At 39.7% G+C, this 16269-nt stretch overlaps 1 protein-coding gene across 8 annotated transcripts; it reads left to right on the plus strand.

Moving 5' to 3' along the window:
- The first annotated feature begins 1022 nt into the window (after positions 1 to 1022).
- Positions 1023 to 15306, plus strand: LOC108438710 (chemokine-like receptor 1). Of its 8 annotated transcripts, XM_037531972.1 has the most exons (4): positions 10834 to 11252; positions 11356 to 11425; positions 12260 to 12371; positions 13251 to 15306. In XM_037531972.1, the coding sequence occupies exon 4, from the start codon at positions 13261 to 13263 to the stop codon at positions 14260 to 14262; it is 1002 nt and encodes a 333-aa protein (XP_037387869.1). In that variant the 5' UTR covers positions 10834 to 11252; positions 11356 to 11425; positions 12260 to 12371; positions 13251 to 13260; the 3' UTR covers positions 14263 to 15306. The 8 variants fall into 8 exon arrangements, with proteins under 8 accessions (XP_017572200.1, XP_017572195.1, XP_017572199.1 ...); XM_017716706.2 differs by lacking the exons at positions 10834 to 11252; positions 11356 to 11425 and adding an exon at positions 1038 to 1102; XM_017716705.2 differs by lacking the exons at positions 10834 to 11252; positions 11356 to 11425 and adding an exon at positions 5034 to 5112.
- Positions 15307 to 16269: the final 963 nt, after the last annotated feature.

Consider the following 16269-nt stretch of genomic DNA (forward strand, 5'->3'; position numbering starts at 1 on the left):
TGATGATGATATGAGTCAAAATAGTAAATAGTATGCTGCCAGGCACCCTTCATCCATTCACAACAACCGTGAAAGGCGGTGGGAGAAGGATGTCAGAGGAGATTGACAACCACAAGAGACAGTGGGAAGATGATGACAGTCGCGAGTGGTGTGGGGATGACGCCTGTGCTGTGAGCCCTGCCTCCTGGGCACCACCTCCTATCTTGCAGCAAGGCCACTCTAACAGACTTGGTGTTTGATCCCAGTGGCTGACCCAAGTATGTATTCCTGCAGACTGGACCAACTCCATCTAGTAGGGATTTAACTTAGCTCTTAGCTCGAAATGGGTGGATGTTCTGGTATATGCTTTGTTATTAGTCTGAAACAGACTTAGGTCTAGCAGATCCAGCACTCTATATAATGTTTTGTGTTTGACTTGTTTAAAACTCAATGTTATGAAATGGCTTGATTCTTCAAAAAATAAAAAGTCCCCAAAATGATATGGCTAAATGAATGTGACAGAACAGAATGAATAAACTAAACTCAGGCATGCCTTGATGCCACAATACCTATTTCTAAGCCACTTATCTTGCTGGGTCACGGGGGGAGCTGGAGCCTATCCCAGCAGGCATTGGGCGGAAGGCTGGATACACCCTGGACAAGTCACTAGTCCATCGCAGGGGTGCCACATTATAAATACACACGCAAACACACACACACACACACACACACACACACACACACACACACACATCTTCTAAGCCGCTTTTCTTTTTTTGGGTCACGGAGGGTGCTGGATAAGTCGCCAGTCCATCGCAGGGATGGCACATTATAAATAGCTTCATATAAATTTAATATAATACATTATCTTGCCTAAAATGCCATTATTTTCACATGTAAAAAGGAGCCCTGTCTGATGCTCTCCATCTTTATATGTGACCTTAACACCAACAAGATTAAAAACATGTCTGGGAGAAAATGGGGTGGCCCGATGATGCTGGGAGGAGTTATTTTTGGGAATGAAGCCACTGCAAATGATACAAACACTGCAGACTTCTTTTCAAGCTTATGAAACGAAGCACCACAGGCTGCTTCTCTCTCAGACTTGCTTCATTTGCCTGAGGTAAGAAGATCTTTATGCTGGGTTTGTTGCATGCTGAGTGAAAAAAGCAACCTAACTGAGCTCAGAGACACTTTACTTGAACACTGCTGTGTTGCCTTTACATAGCAAAAGCATTTAAACATCATGTTAGAATATGTCCAGTCAGTCATTGTTTCTGATGAATCTGTGGGAATGGAAGCAATTATCAGTGTCGCTGGCCCAGCTTAGACCTCGTCTATGAATTAGCTTAATTTTTTTTGTCTGAAAAAAAGCAAATCTGCCAGGATCACCTTTGGTTGATATAAGAGCAGAAGAGCTGGTCGCATAAGTCATTTCAGTATTCATACAAATGCCTGTTCACTTGACGTTTAGACAGTCAACTAAAAATCAACTGCATCATTCTGCTTCTCACCCAGCCAGCTGGAACACAAGATCTGCAACACAGAAATTTCTCAACAACCCAATGGTGCAGCACTCTGAGTTTAACCCCTCCCATTTGGAGCTGCAGCCTTAATGAAAGCCAGCTGACACTGATTCAGCTTTAGATTCTTGGGTGCTTTTGAAGGAAGCAGAGAGGACACACACAGACAGACAGACAGACAGACAGACAGACAGACACACACTCAGACACTCACAATGCAAAAATTGCATCTGTGGTGCTCTTTCTGGGCATAAAACCAAACTGCTGCTCACTGATCTGAATCTCTCGCCTTAGCCTTGCTTCAACAACTCTTTTCCATACCTTCATGGTGTGGCTCATCAACTTTATACCTCTGTAGTTACTACAGCTCTGCACATCACCCTTGTTCTTAAAAATGGGGACCAATACGCTGCTTCTCCACTCATCAGGTATCTTCTCACTCTCCAGGATTTTGTTAAACAACCTGGTTAAAAAGTCCACTGCCTTCTCTCCTAAACATCTCCATATGTCATCTGGACCAACTGCCTTTCCATTCTTCATCCTTTTTCAAGCTACAACCATCTGACCTTCTGCATTTCTGTCTTTCACACCATACATTCCCAGCACCTCTTCATCCCTTCTGTTCCCTTCACCAACATGTCCATTGAAATCACTAATCTCTCCTCTCTAGGGACACCATCTACCACTTACTCTTACTCCAAAATTCCTCTTTCTCCTTTAACTGACAAACAACCTGTGGTGCATATGAACTGACCACATTCAAAATCACACCATCAACCAAGCTGTTCCTTTAGGATTATCCCTACTCAATTTCTCTTCCTCTCTACACCATGATAGAACAGTTTGAATCCACCTCCAATGTTCCTGGCCTTGCTTCCTTTCCATCTGGTCTCCTGGACACACAGAATTTCCTTCCTTCTCTCCATCATGTCTGCAAGCTCTCTGCCTTTACCAGTCAATGTCCCTATGTTCAGAGTCCCTACTCTGACCTCCACACTCCTGCCTTTCCTTCTCTCTCCTCCTCTCCTCTTTGATGGTCTTTGACCTACAGTTGTCCAATTTCCACCGGCACCCTGCTGGTCAACAGCACCGGAGGCGGTCGTTGTTAACCCCAGGCCTCGACCGATCCAGTATGGAAAACATATTTGTGATCCGCATGATAGTTTTGGCACAAGTTTTACGCCGGATGCCCTTCCTGACGCAACTCTCACCATTTATCCCTAATGGCTGGTTTATCCAACATAAGAATTACCACAGACACACTCCAAAATCTCATGGAAAGCTTTCCAGAAGAGTGGAAGCTGTTATACCTGCAAAAGGGGACAAACTCCATATTAATGTCTATGGATTTAGAATGGGATGTTTAAAACTGCACATAATGAATGACTGTGGTTGGGATAGTGTAGTGGTTAACACCTCTGCCTTCTACACTGTAGACTGGGGTTCAATCCCCACCTGGGATGCACCCAACACTATACCAATAAGAGTCCTTGGGCAAGACTCCTAACACCGCCTTGGCCTACCTGTGTAAAATGATCAAATTGTAAGTCGCTCTGGATAAGAGCGTCAGCCAAATGCCGTAAATGAATGTTTAGCCAATTTATCTCTGCTTTCACTTGTTAGAAGCAGTTTTGTGATATTACATTTTGGTCATTACCAACATTACAGTATACAAGACAAAAGAGTAACTTTTATGCCAGTTGAACACTAAGTGCCACTAGTCATCGCTAGCAAAATGATCACATCTTATAGAAACTGCACACAGTGATGAAACCTAGTTTAACTTTTACGGGTGCAAAGTTTCAATTTCAGACAAGTGGCCAAAAAATGACAGTAAAAAGGTTATTTCAATGTGAATGATAACCCAATGATATATCTGCCCTCCACCACTTGCCATATCTGACCTCACCACTGTGAATTGCAAGCTATTTTTGGTGCCAGTATGTCAGCGGGTAAAAATGGACATCAGTGACCAGTGTTTGTCAGTCTCTCTAAAGGTCAATAAACAGCCAAACATCTGGGTCAAAAAATCTTAACTTCAGTCAAATTGCACTGCACTCATTTGAAAAAATGTTGCTATTAACTATATTAGCCAACTGACTTTACATCCCCTGGCTTTTTCTTCTCCCTGCAACAACTTTGTTGTAGCAGTTAAAATAATTTGATAGGGTTAGCTAACCTAAAAAGTGATGTCTTAAGTAACGTAAGTGTTAAATTAACAAACCAGTAACATTACAAAGCAAAGCTGTTTAACTTTGTGCATCTGAAGTACATTGAAACATATCAAGTTCAGCTATACATTTAATGTTCTATGGGAGAAAAACATGCTCCTAATTCACCCATTGTACTACTTACTTCTAGTTAGCTAGACTTATACTACTTCTAATATTAGCTAGACCCCCCCCCCCAAGATATTATATCAAAATGAATGGCCTATAAAAGTAAATGTATTTTGTTCTTACATTTTTATTTGGGCATTGTTTTTTCTCAGCCTTTACCATGAGTTCAAGACCAGTTAAAACCAATTGTGGAATCAGGAGGGTATGTACTTAACTTCCCCACCTCCACAGCTATTTCACCACTGGAGGTGCTCAAATAACACCCAAATCAAAACCCATCAACACAGATTTGGTTGTGTACTATTGTGTACTAACCTTATTGGATTTGGGTTTGTAGGACAAAAATGCCTCCCATTTATGGAATCTTCTTGCCAATCAATTGGAAAAGTCACTTTTCAAAGCTAGGACTGGTGTGGGAAACTGAACATTCACCTGTGTGCCTTATTATGAAATGTTAGAAATAAAGGTACCATGCAGGTACATGATCCATTCATCAAAGTACAAACAGAATAAATGTTCCCTCAATGGTATGACAATGGTTTTAATGTCCAATTGTGTACCTTAAATAAGTTTTTCCTAGTGGAAAGTAGATATTTAAATCTTTTTATAAATTAATGTTTTAAAACAGAACCATTTCATAAAAAGCCTGGAGGCAAGACGGGGTGTGTGGAGTCAGTACAGCTTAGAAAATATCATTTCAGTGGATTATCGTACAGTTGTGTTCCCTGACTAAAGGTACTGAGATGTACCTCTGAGGGTACCACCCCAGTGACAAGAAGGGTACCGCCCCAGTGACAGTGTCGTACTTTTTTTTTCTGAGTGTAAAAGTCATTTGGTTTTATCTTGTTTGTACTGAAACATCCTGATTGCATACAGTTCATGTCTATCAACAATGAAAAGTGACATTGAAATTACAGTCATTTGAATTAGACTGGGTTGCTTCCAAGCAGCAAGGAATGGCAACTCACCACTGCAAATTCAGCAGAGACAAAAGAATTATTGGTTCAACTGACGTATTCTTGGACTTGGGCCTAGTAAAAGGGGTGGAAACACAAGTCTGAGCGTTCATTAGTCCCAAGGTTGGCCAGGGTTGGGGTTGGGGGTGGGGCTGGGGTTGGGGGTGGGGCTGGGGTTGGGGGTGGGGCTGGGGAGAGGGGGGGTTAAGTTGGGTGGAGCCACTGCAAATGATACAAGCACTGCAGACTTGTATTCAAGCTTCTGAAACAAAACACCACAGGCTGCTTCTCTCTGACTTGCTTCATTTGCCTGAGGTAAGATCTTTTGTGCTGGGTTTGTTGCATGCTGTGTGAAAAAAGCAACCTGACTGAGCTTAGAGACACTTTACTTGAACACTGTTGTGTTGGCTTTACATAGCAAAAGCATTTAAACTTCATGTCAGAATATGTACATTCAGAAAACAGTGTCATCTCCCCAGTACTACTAACTATCATTACATACATATCGCAAATGTTTGGGCAGCCCATGAGACAATTTATATTCAATTCAGAAAGAATATGCAATTGAGTGTATTTTTTATGAGTGTTTTTAATATGAAACATGTTTACATGTTAAACATATCTTAATACATCCTAAATATGTTCATTTGGAAAGACGCATAAAAAATGCATTTTAAATTGTACTTATGCTTTGGATAAATATATATTAAATGCATTGTTTGCTTTTTAGTGCTTAATTTGCACTAAAATAGATACAAGGATGTAGACATTAATGCATTACACAGGCTGAAAATGTGTTACTTTAGATATATACTGAAAAATACATAAACGTTCCATAAAATACCTGAAATAAAAAATACTTTTAAGATTCTTTTTATACTCCAAGTGTACATAAGTGTGTTTCTTTTTTCACAAGGGATGGCATGCTTATGCTAAAATTATTGCAATGTTATGTAGCAGGGTTCAAATGAAGTGTTACCAAGGGCTTTGTCACACACAAAGTTCAGTATTTAAAGTCTGTCCAGAGTTTTATTTTATTTAATTTTTATTTCCTTCTTTGCTTAACACTTTACATTAACCATTAACTGTTGATTAATAACTATGTACAAATCATTAGAAATTTAAAATGTATAAATGTTTATAAAAGTTCAGAAACAATGTAGTAATTAATGTAGTAATAATATTATAATTATGAATGTAGTACTAAAACTGAATTATTAAGATGTAACATTCTACCAGGAACAAAAAATGATGTTTTATCCAGAATGTATTATCATAGAATATATTATGGCTAAAAAATTAAATTAAATTGTAAATTAAGTTACAAACTCAATTCATAAAATGTTGGGACAGTAGACACAATTTGAATAAATACAGCTTGCAGTGATTTGTAGATTCAGCTTGACTTTAATCACAAACCAATGTCAAAAAAATAGTGAGTTGTGGCATCCATGAATGCAAGTAAAGACTTTACGTAAGGTTGAAGCTAATGTCAACAACATCCAAAAATACCTTCAAACTGCAGCTGAAAGCCTCACACCACAAACATGCTTGATCAGAATGAGATTTAGGGAATTTGGAGGCCAGGGCAACACCTTAAACTACTGAAAGAGGCCATTGCCATTAGGGACAACCATTGCAATGAAGGGGTATACCTTGTCCACAAGCACTTTTAGTTATGTGGCATGTGTCAAATAGACATCCAGAAAGATGTCTGGTCCCAGGGTTTCCGAGCAGAATGTTGCCAAAGGCATCATACACCCTCCACTTGCTTATCTTCATACAGTGCATCCTGGTGCCATCACTTCCCCGGGTAAATGTTGCACACTTACCTAGCCATCCAAGTGGTGTAAAAGAAACAAGACTCATCAGATCAGGTGACCGCTTACTTATTGCATACACTTTCAATGTGAACAAGCATGAACAGTTTGCAGCTGTGTAAAATGTACTGTGTGATGTAACACATTAATACTATAATCATCATCAAAAATGTCTTGCTCTTCTGTTGATTTGGGCCAAACAAGACAAGATTGTTGCCATTATGCATAGATGAGCCTTGGGTACTCGGGGTAATTGGGTAATTGCTGGTTCATGGTTGTCCCTCCTCAGTCCACTGTCAGTAGGTACACACAACTGTTGACTGGAGATTCTCTGATTCAGTCATCTGGCCATAACGTTTTGGCCTTTTTCAAAGTCCCTGAGACCTTCATGCCTGCTCATTTCTTCCATGTCCTATATGTCGACTCCAATTCTTACATTCACTTACCCTCTAAAATACCAACCATGACATACCACTTTAACTGGATAATCAATGTTATTCACTTCATCTGTGAGTGGTCATAATGTTGTGAATCATCAGTGTAAAGTAGCAACTACATGAACTGACATCTATAAACTTTTCTACAGTTATAGAACGGATAACAGATAAACTTTATTGTATTTTGCATATATTCACTCATTTTGAATTTGATGCCTGAAACACGTTCCAAAGAAGTTTGGACAGGGACATGTTTACCACACCTTTTACATCACCTTTCCTTTTAACAACACTCAATAAGCGTTTGGGAACTGAGGACACTAATTGTTGAAGCTTTGTAGGTGAAATTCTTTCCTGTTTTTGCTTGATGTACAACTTCAGTTGCTCCATTGGGGTCTCCATTGTCATATTTTGTGCTTCATACCATGCCACACATTTTCAATGGGAGACCAGGTCAGGTAGGCCAGTCTAGTACCCGCAGTCTTTTACTACGAAGCCACGCTGTTGTAACACGTGCAGAATGTGGCTTGGCATTGTCTTGCTGAAATAAGCCCCCTGGCGTTTCTGGGTGTTGTTGATATGTGGCTTTCGCTTTGCACGGCAGAGTTTTAACTTGCACTTGTAGATGGAGCAACAAACTGCGTTCACTGACAATGGTTTTATGAAGCGTTCCTGAGCCCATGTGGTAATATCCGTTACAGAATGATGACGGATTTTAATGCAGTGCCACCTGAGAGTTCAAAGGTCACAGGCATTTAATGTTGGGTTTCTGCCTGGCCGCTTACTTGCAGAGATTTCTCCAGATTCTCTGAATCTTTTGATGATATTATGGACTGTAGATGATGAAATCCCTAAATTCCTTGCGGTTGCACGTTGAGAAAAGTTGTTCTTAAAATGTAGTCATTCACAAAGTGGTGAACCTCGCCCCATCCTTGCTTGTGAACGACTGAGCCTTTCAGGGATGCTCCCTTTATACCCAATCATGACACTCACCTGTTTCCAATTAACCTGTTCACCTGTGGAATGTTCCAAACAGGTGTTTTTTGAGCATTCCTCAACTTTCCCAGTCTTTTGTTGCCCCTGTCCCAACTTCTTTGGAACATGTTGCAGGTATCAAATTCAAAATGAGTGAATATTTGCAAAAAACAATAAAGTTTATCCGTTCGAACATTAAATATCTTTCCTTGTAGTGTATTCAATTGAATATAGGTTGAAAAGGATTTGCAAATCATCGTATTCTGTTTTTATTTAAGTTTTACACAACGAACCAACTTCATTAGATGGGTTGTATAAACAAAGTTGTCCAGAGTGGTTTGATGGCTTGTTCTAGGGAAATTGTTTTTAGACAGAAGTGTTCACAGTGGTAGTGACAAAAAAGTCAAATGTCTGAAAGGTTTAAAGAGGAATTCCAGTGATATTCCAAATGTTCTGCATAAATAAATGCTCAAGACATAATCAACGTAATTCAGAGTGGTTTAATGTGTTTAATGTGTCAAATGCTTCATTCCAGAAAAAATTCCCATCACCACCACTATTGTTCATAGTGGTGGTGATGGGAACTAGACACATGAACAGTTGAATGGCTCTAAAGTTTCCCTCACACAAAGATATTATATGAAATGGTTATTTTTAAGGTACCTGTTGTCTGAGACATTGTTTTGTGATGGTTTTGAAAAGGATGTTGCATAAGACATGTTGTTTTAAAAATGCTTTCATTGGCGAAATAGTCCTCAAAATATTTTGTTTTATATTAGCATTACCTACAAAAGTTTGGAAGACATGTAGGTTTACTGGTAATTTTGAATTGTAAATAAAATGTCTATGTGCATTGTAGACATTGTGACCCCTGGTTCTTATCTCCACCACAAATCAGAAAGAGTTAGTATGTTTTTCTGCAGTGAGCCATTTCATGTCCAGAGTGGTGATATGAACCAGATATCTGAACAGTTTAACGTCTTTGCATGCAGCCTAAAGCATTGTTTAACATAAGGTTTTGGCTTAAGATGTATATAGGTTTGTCTATTTATAATTGATAAATGATAGTCATAAATGATAAGGTGTAGAAACCTGGGAAACGCTCAGTATGTCACTGAATGAAACAATACTTCGCAATGAAGCTGTGTTATGCCTGTGCATATAAGCTAAAGCTAATAGCTAAACACAGGTGAGCCACATTAGTATTCCGGAGAGTGAGATCTGTGATTGGAGCGTGCAGGCAGGTCAGAGTTGGCAGGAGACATGTGACTTCCTAGAGGAGTCTGGGTGATGGAGTCCAAGGGATATGTGACAATTGACTAGGTTTATTCTGGTAAGGACTCTTATTGTGAGGTTAATCCACTCAGTCCACTCAGTAAGTGCGAGTAAGTGCAGACATGAGCTACTGTTAGAGCGAAGAGCAAAGCCTTGCTTTCTGTACAATGTGGCTGGGCTCTTTGATAAAACACACGAACTTGTAAATATGTCCTCTTTAATAGGGCAAAACTCTACAATAAGTAATTGACCAAACGTTTGCATGTGGCTATAGTGACTGCTGGTTCTTATCACAACCACTGAGTGGAAAATCTGAGTCACATTAAAACCACTAATAATAAAGCACATAGCCATGCAATTTCCAAAGAGAAACATTGATATACGTCCTTCTGAGGTCATATGCCTTCGTCAGTTCTTGAAATTTTTGATCAGCAAGATCTTCCCCTGTCAACAGTAAGTTCTGTTATTGTGAAATGGAAGCATTGAGTAATGAAAGCTCGTAAACTAAGCAGTAGACCATGCAAACTCAATGAGTGGGTCTACTGAGTGCTAAAACACACAGCATGTAAAAAGCACCTTATTTTTTGTTCCGCCACTCATTATATCAGCAATATCAGCAAAACAACTGTGCATCAGTGGAGTCTAAGATCACAATGTGGAATGCCAAGCGTCACTGAGTGTGGTGGATGCCACAAGAACACTACCAACTAACATGCATAGTGCCAAGAGTAAAGTTTGGTGGAGAGGGGATAATGGTCTAGAACTACTTTTGAGTGTTTGGATCCCTTAACATTAACATTCATTGTAACTAATGTTACAGCACACAAAGACTAAATTGCCTTTGTGTGCTGTAGCATTAATATTACTATTGGAAATTGTCTACAATGACAATCACATGCTTCTAGCTTTATGGCAACAGTTTGGAGAAGGCCCTCTTGCAAAAGGTGAGGTCAATAAAGACATGGTTTGATGAGTTTGGTGTGGAGGAACTCCATTGGCCTGCACAGAGCCCTGACTTCAACTATGGAACACCCTACTGAACACCTTTATGATGAATTGGGATGTTCATTGTGAGCCAGGCCTTCTTGCCCAACATCTTTGACCTCACAAATGCTCTTTCGACTGAATGGGCACAAATTCCCACAGACACATTTTGGAAATTCTTGCCAGAGCCTGTGATAACCACAAAGGGAGAGCTAACTTCATATCAATGCCCTTCATTTTGGGATGGGAGGTTCAGAAAGCTTATACAGGTGTGATGCTCAGGTGTCCACATATTTTTAGCCATGTAGTGTATGACTTCTGCATTTTAACCATATTTTTCTGATGTGCTGTTTGTATGGAAGTCCACTGGTCTATGGCAGGACGTGCACCGAAATAGTGCACCAACATTTGAAGCACTTTAATTACTGTAATATTGTAGTGATCTTGGGATATTGATTTAGAAGGTCAAAATAACAATTACCGGCTAAAAAAAAATTACTCTTTCAAATATTTTACTTTGTCACTGTGGAAAATAAGATACATAATAAATACAAATTTACAGAAAGTGATTTTTTGGTATCAAGTTTTAATTAGCATTTGTGTGATATTGTAAATGTAGCCCATATAAAGGTCATTAAGGTAGAGGAATGCAGGGGCGCACTGTTAAGGGGTCCCAGCACAGGGTAGTAATGCGGTTTAGCAACTCGGTGTGTGCAGGCTTTGTTCTGTCTCGCAAGAGTTGCCTTAACTGTCATGCGTTTCATGGTTAGGGGCGGGCTGTTACCTTTTTAAGTCTCGCGAGATCTAGCTCAGTCATCATTTGGTCCGCTGCCAGAGACAAGTGCAGGCAGCGGCAGGAGCGCAACAGTGTTTTAATACCTTCATTCAGCCCAGTGTGGAGTGAGCGCTGATAATAGAGCTGAGAGAGTGAGCTGCTGTGCGCATTGGGGAAGTCCAGATACAGGTATTTGCTGTTTTGTTAGCTCATGTGGTGAGCACAGTTACAACGGTAAAGCCATTGTAAGGCCTGTTTGGCTGGTCTTACAGTATGCGCTTATTAATTACAGCGACTACTTGTGTCCTGTAACTGCGGTCCTGTGTATGAAGCTAGTATTCATTGTGGACGTCCAGACCCAGGTATCAGCTGTTTCCTTGTAAGATGTATATAGATTTATAAGATGTACATAGGTTTATCTATTTATAGCAGAGAGATGTATGTGGGGTGTCATCAGGCAAAATCCCCCCAATAGGCAAAAAAATAAATATGTAACTATTTTAAAATGATAGAAATTTAATATAAAAAACATAGATTACATGTAAAGACAGATTCACTGGTGTTTTTACAGTATAGTCAAAAAGCCTCTGACATATAGTTGTATGCCAAAATTTGAGTCAAATTAAATGTCTTGTTGATGTTATTCTGTGACAATAGTGCATACTGGGAAAAGGCAATGTGGCCTGAGCTAAAATTGGTTGGTTTTATTTTTGAAGTCAGCAAATAAACAAATTGTGCAATTAAATTAGCGTAACATATTATATTTAAGTGTACAGTTTGAATTTCTATTTACCCTTTTTTTAATCAATATTGCAGCATGTTCAGGAAATGTTCTCCATGATTATTCTTGTTATTAGCTCTACTGCAGTTATTGTCTAGGTTTATTCTGGTAAAGACTCTTATTGTGAGGTTAATCCACTCATTGTGTGTTTATTCCTGTATAAACAGGAGTTGAGACCTAGATGCGAGGAAATGCAGACATGAGCTACTGTTTGAGCGAGCTGTAACAAAGCCTTGCTTTCTGTACAATGTGGCTGGGGTCTTTGATAAAAACACACAAACTTGTAAACGTGTCCTCTTTAATAGGGCAAAACTCTACAATAAGTAATTGACCGATTTACTTACGCCACTGTTATGGTCTCAAGTCAGAGTATGCCTGTTGACCTGGTTTTAAAGCATGCATTTCTCAATTACAGTGGGTTGCAGCATCCAGTAGAGGAGAGCAGCCTCAGTGACGAGGGGGGGAGTGGAGCCCTTGTTCTGGCAGACGTGTCAGAACTTTTAGAGGATACGGGAGTGGTATCCTTGGTCAGTGGAAATGTTCTTTCCTTCCCTATTCATTTATTTTTCTTTTAGTCTCTTTTAGAAGTAAGATCTATTAAAGATGAGTTTTTATTGAATTAAGAGTTGAATGTGACGAGTGCCAACTTTTATTGTTTTGGGCCAACCTTCACTGTTTCGGGCCAGTGTTATATCTCCACGTTGATTAGTAGTGCTGACCCTGTGAGGCCTCGTACAGTTGAAAAGCAGTAGTTTGTTACCAGAGTAAATAAATTTAGCTGAGGAACAAGATTTGAGGGTTCTCTTTGAAGTGTAGTGTTTATGCATGTATTGAATTATTTTAATTATATTTTGTTTTGGAGTGTTTTGTTTGATTTGGGCCCCTAATCCTTGTAAATTTTTTTTTTTTTTTTTATTCTATGGTTGTACTGCTGATTTTCCATATTTTCCAGCCACTGATCCTTAAAGGTGTCATGTGGTAACGGTCAGTTCTGGTTTTGGCATGTTACTACTCTGTGTTGTAAATTTTTGAGTTTTGAGATTTTCTTTTAAATAAATAATATTTTGTGAAACAGTCATTTTCCTAATTCACCTCTGGTAATCCACCAAATTCCCTTGCCAAACCTGAGTGGGAACTAATGGGATTGGGCAACTATCTACAACCTCTAGGTGGTGTGGTAGCCTATGTTTAACTATTTTGGGACCGTTTAAGGGAGGTGTTTCGTAGGCCTAGTGGATGGGGCCTACATAAAGATCCTGTTTACTTTCACTGACAACTTCCCACTGTATTGAGAATTGTTTGATTTGAACATATGGTAAGGTAATAAATCTGCCCCGAGACTAATGACAGTGTTCTGCAAGTGCTACAAGACATTAATTTCTTCCACTTATGTTTGCCTTTTTCAGACTTTCCAAGATGGACAACAATATGTCAGACTACAATTATGATGAAATTGTTGCTTCGAGTCAGAGCCCTGAGGTACAGACTGTGTTCCTAAACTACATCAGGATGCAATACCTCATTGTGTATCTCATCGTTTGCACCCTCGGCGTGACTCTCAACTCTTACGTGATCATAGCAGGCTGTCATGTGTACCAAAAGGTTCAGAATTCCACACCCAGCATGTGGATCCTGGCCCTGGCCGTAACCCACCTGGTCTTCTCTGCGTTCCTGGTGCTGCAGTTCCTCTATGTCTGGTATCACTTCAACTGGCACTACGGAGCAGCTCTTTGCAAGATCTCATCTTACATTATCTATGGCAGCATGTTCTCCACAGCTGCTCTGCTCAGCCTGTGGAGCATCAGCAGCAGCATAAGCAGCTGCGCTGAGGGGCTTTGTGCTAGGTGCAGCAGGCATGGCACGACCCTGGTCCTGCTTCTGAGTTCCTGGACATTCGGGGCTGTCCTCAGCAGCCCGTCTCTGCTCTCCCGAGAGCTTCGCTACACTAATCTTGGAGAGGAGTGCATCGATGACTACGATTTGGACAAACAGAATACAACACCTGATGGCATGAAAAACTTCACCGCTGTTGTTCTCAGCAGGTTCCTGCTGGGGATTTTGGTTCCAGTGTTCATGATGACCATCAGTGCCTGTCTGGCACGACGGCAGAGTCATGATCAGGATGGGAGCCTGAAGAGGGTCACCTGTGCAATAAAGGTGGCTTACTTCATCTGCTGGACGCCCCTGCTTGTTCTGGGGCTCCTTCAGGTTACAGAAAAAAACCATGAATCTTTCACATATGGATTACCAGCAGCAACCGTGTTGGCTGCAGCTCATTCTGTCATCAACCCAGTGATCTATCTTTTCCTGGGACGCAAAATGAATATGCGGTGGATGGCCCCAGGTTACACCGACCAAGAATATAACTCTGGTCAAGGCGTGGCACTGAACACCACAAGGCCGGATTGGTGTACGTAGTAAACAAACCTTTGAGGGAACATTTTCACCCACAGTCATTCCAGCGCCTGAAGAGGTCATTAGGAGACACATTCCTTTTTCAAAGGCGAGTCCAGAATCAGGATATTTGGGCCTGAACAGAGTCCATGAACAGAACCATCTTCCTGTGGTAGCTTGTGACCAGAATTTGAAACAAAAATAAAAGACTTTCAGAAAAAGTCATTCACTTCTAGTTAGGAGACTTCACACAAAATCTCATCTTTTGTCAGATGGATTCACTAGATAGAAGAGGCTGCATGTGGCGGAGTCCAAAATGAATGTGCTTTTTCCTGCTTCTCATAGTTAGTAATTACAATTACACATTTAAACCATATGCCACATCTCTGATGTCCATGTTTGCTGTTCTAGTGTACATTTCTTTTTCTCAGTAATGGTTCACTTGATGGGGACTCAATCTTTCCGACCCACAACACTGACTTGTCTTCACACAGTGGAAGGATGGACAGAAACACCTGTGAATTGTTTCAGATATGAAACAAGAGTGGAGCTTGATTTTATCTCATAAAGATGAAAGCTTTAAGTGCTGTTTATCTGATGATGACAGTTTTGGTGGTCTTCCATTTTCTCTGTATCTTGTAATAACTTTTTGAATTTTGAAAAAAAAAATTGCATGTATTTTCTTGGAATGTATCCTTAATTTGAATATCTTACTGTCTGTATATATATATATATACACACACACACACACACACACACATATATATATCATGTGCAAATACGTGTATATATGCATGAAACGTAAGTGACCAGTGCAAAAGTTGTTTTGCACTAGAATCTTCAGAAAAGTTACAGATTTAAGTTTAAACTAACCTTAGTCATCATACATAATATTAAATGCCTACAGCATAGTCCTACATAGTCCACCTCATTTAGCCACCACTATTAAATAATAAGAGCAATCCCTACCCTTAAAAAAGGGCGGGGGGCACTTTTGCAAGGTTTTATGTAAAAATGGATCTAAAACGTGTTATAAATGTGTTGTAAATAAAATATATTTGAGTTTTATTGTGCTCCTTTGCTGTTTTACTTTGAACATGATTCATTTGTTACTGATCACATTCTGCTCTATTTTCACAAATCACATTTAACATGAGAAATAATGCTTTCTATGAAACATGTATTCATAAATAGTGCTGTACCTGTAGGTTAGTACAGGTGTACTAGATTAGGTTCAAAACTCTGCCTGGTGGTAGATCTCCAGGAACAGGATTGAGCACATCTAGCCTAGCAGGAAAGTTACTAGTTGTACCAGATCCAATTAAGTCTCCACTTTTGGAAAAAAAAAAATACCACAGTGTTCTCTTGGAACCATAGAAGAACATCCTGTTTCTTAAGTACAAATCTGGATGTTTTCATTTTTATTTCTTCCTGCTTTATACAGTTCAGATGATTACTTGGTAAGACTTCAGTATATGGTGACATTATGATGCACTCAAAAGCCTTAACTAACTAGTAGCTGGTGGTTAATTGGCTGTTCATTACTCTTTTGTTAAGCAATATCTAGGCTAAATTAAGCCCTTTCCAGAGTGCTTATCATGCTCTTATGAAGCCTTACCAAGCCAGTAGCTACTAATAGCTGATAATAACTGACTGCTTGTTACTGATTTATTAAAGGGAACACTGACTGTTAAGACTTGGAAGCCTCAATTTGTAAGTGTACATGTGAAGTACTGTTAAAATATGTAGTATAGTAGGCCACCGTTTTAGTTGTGGCATCTAATGTTGATTCCTGTCTTGTCTACATGTGAGAAATAGCATGAAAAAACTCTCATTTAACTCACATATATATTTTTGCTTTTCCAACTTTAACTAAAGTGTAATGTTATCCAAAGAAAAGACTGATAATCTTATTTCCTGTAGGCCTGGTTCCGTGCAACCAGAGAGGAGCCCTCAGGGCTAACTAGGCCTTCAGAGAACTTCTAAAAAAAATGCATGTCTGTAATGTGTAGATCATTTCTATTCAATAGA

The sequence above is a fragment of the Pygocentrus nattereri genome, chromosome 20 (assembly GCF_015220715.1).
Source record: "Pygocentrus nattereri isolate fPygNat1 chromosome 20, fPygNat1.pri, whole genome shotgun sequence".
Classification (NCBI taxonomy): domain Eukaryota; kingdom Metazoa; phylum Chordata; class Actinopteri; order Characiformes; family Serrasalmidae; genus Pygocentrus; species Pygocentrus nattereri.

Bases quoted from the DNA above. Each gene is read 5' to 3' on its own strand.
- LOC108438710 (XM_017716711.2), top strand. From the start codon at position 13,261: ATGGACAACAATATGTCAGACTACAATTATGATGAAATTGTTGCTTCG.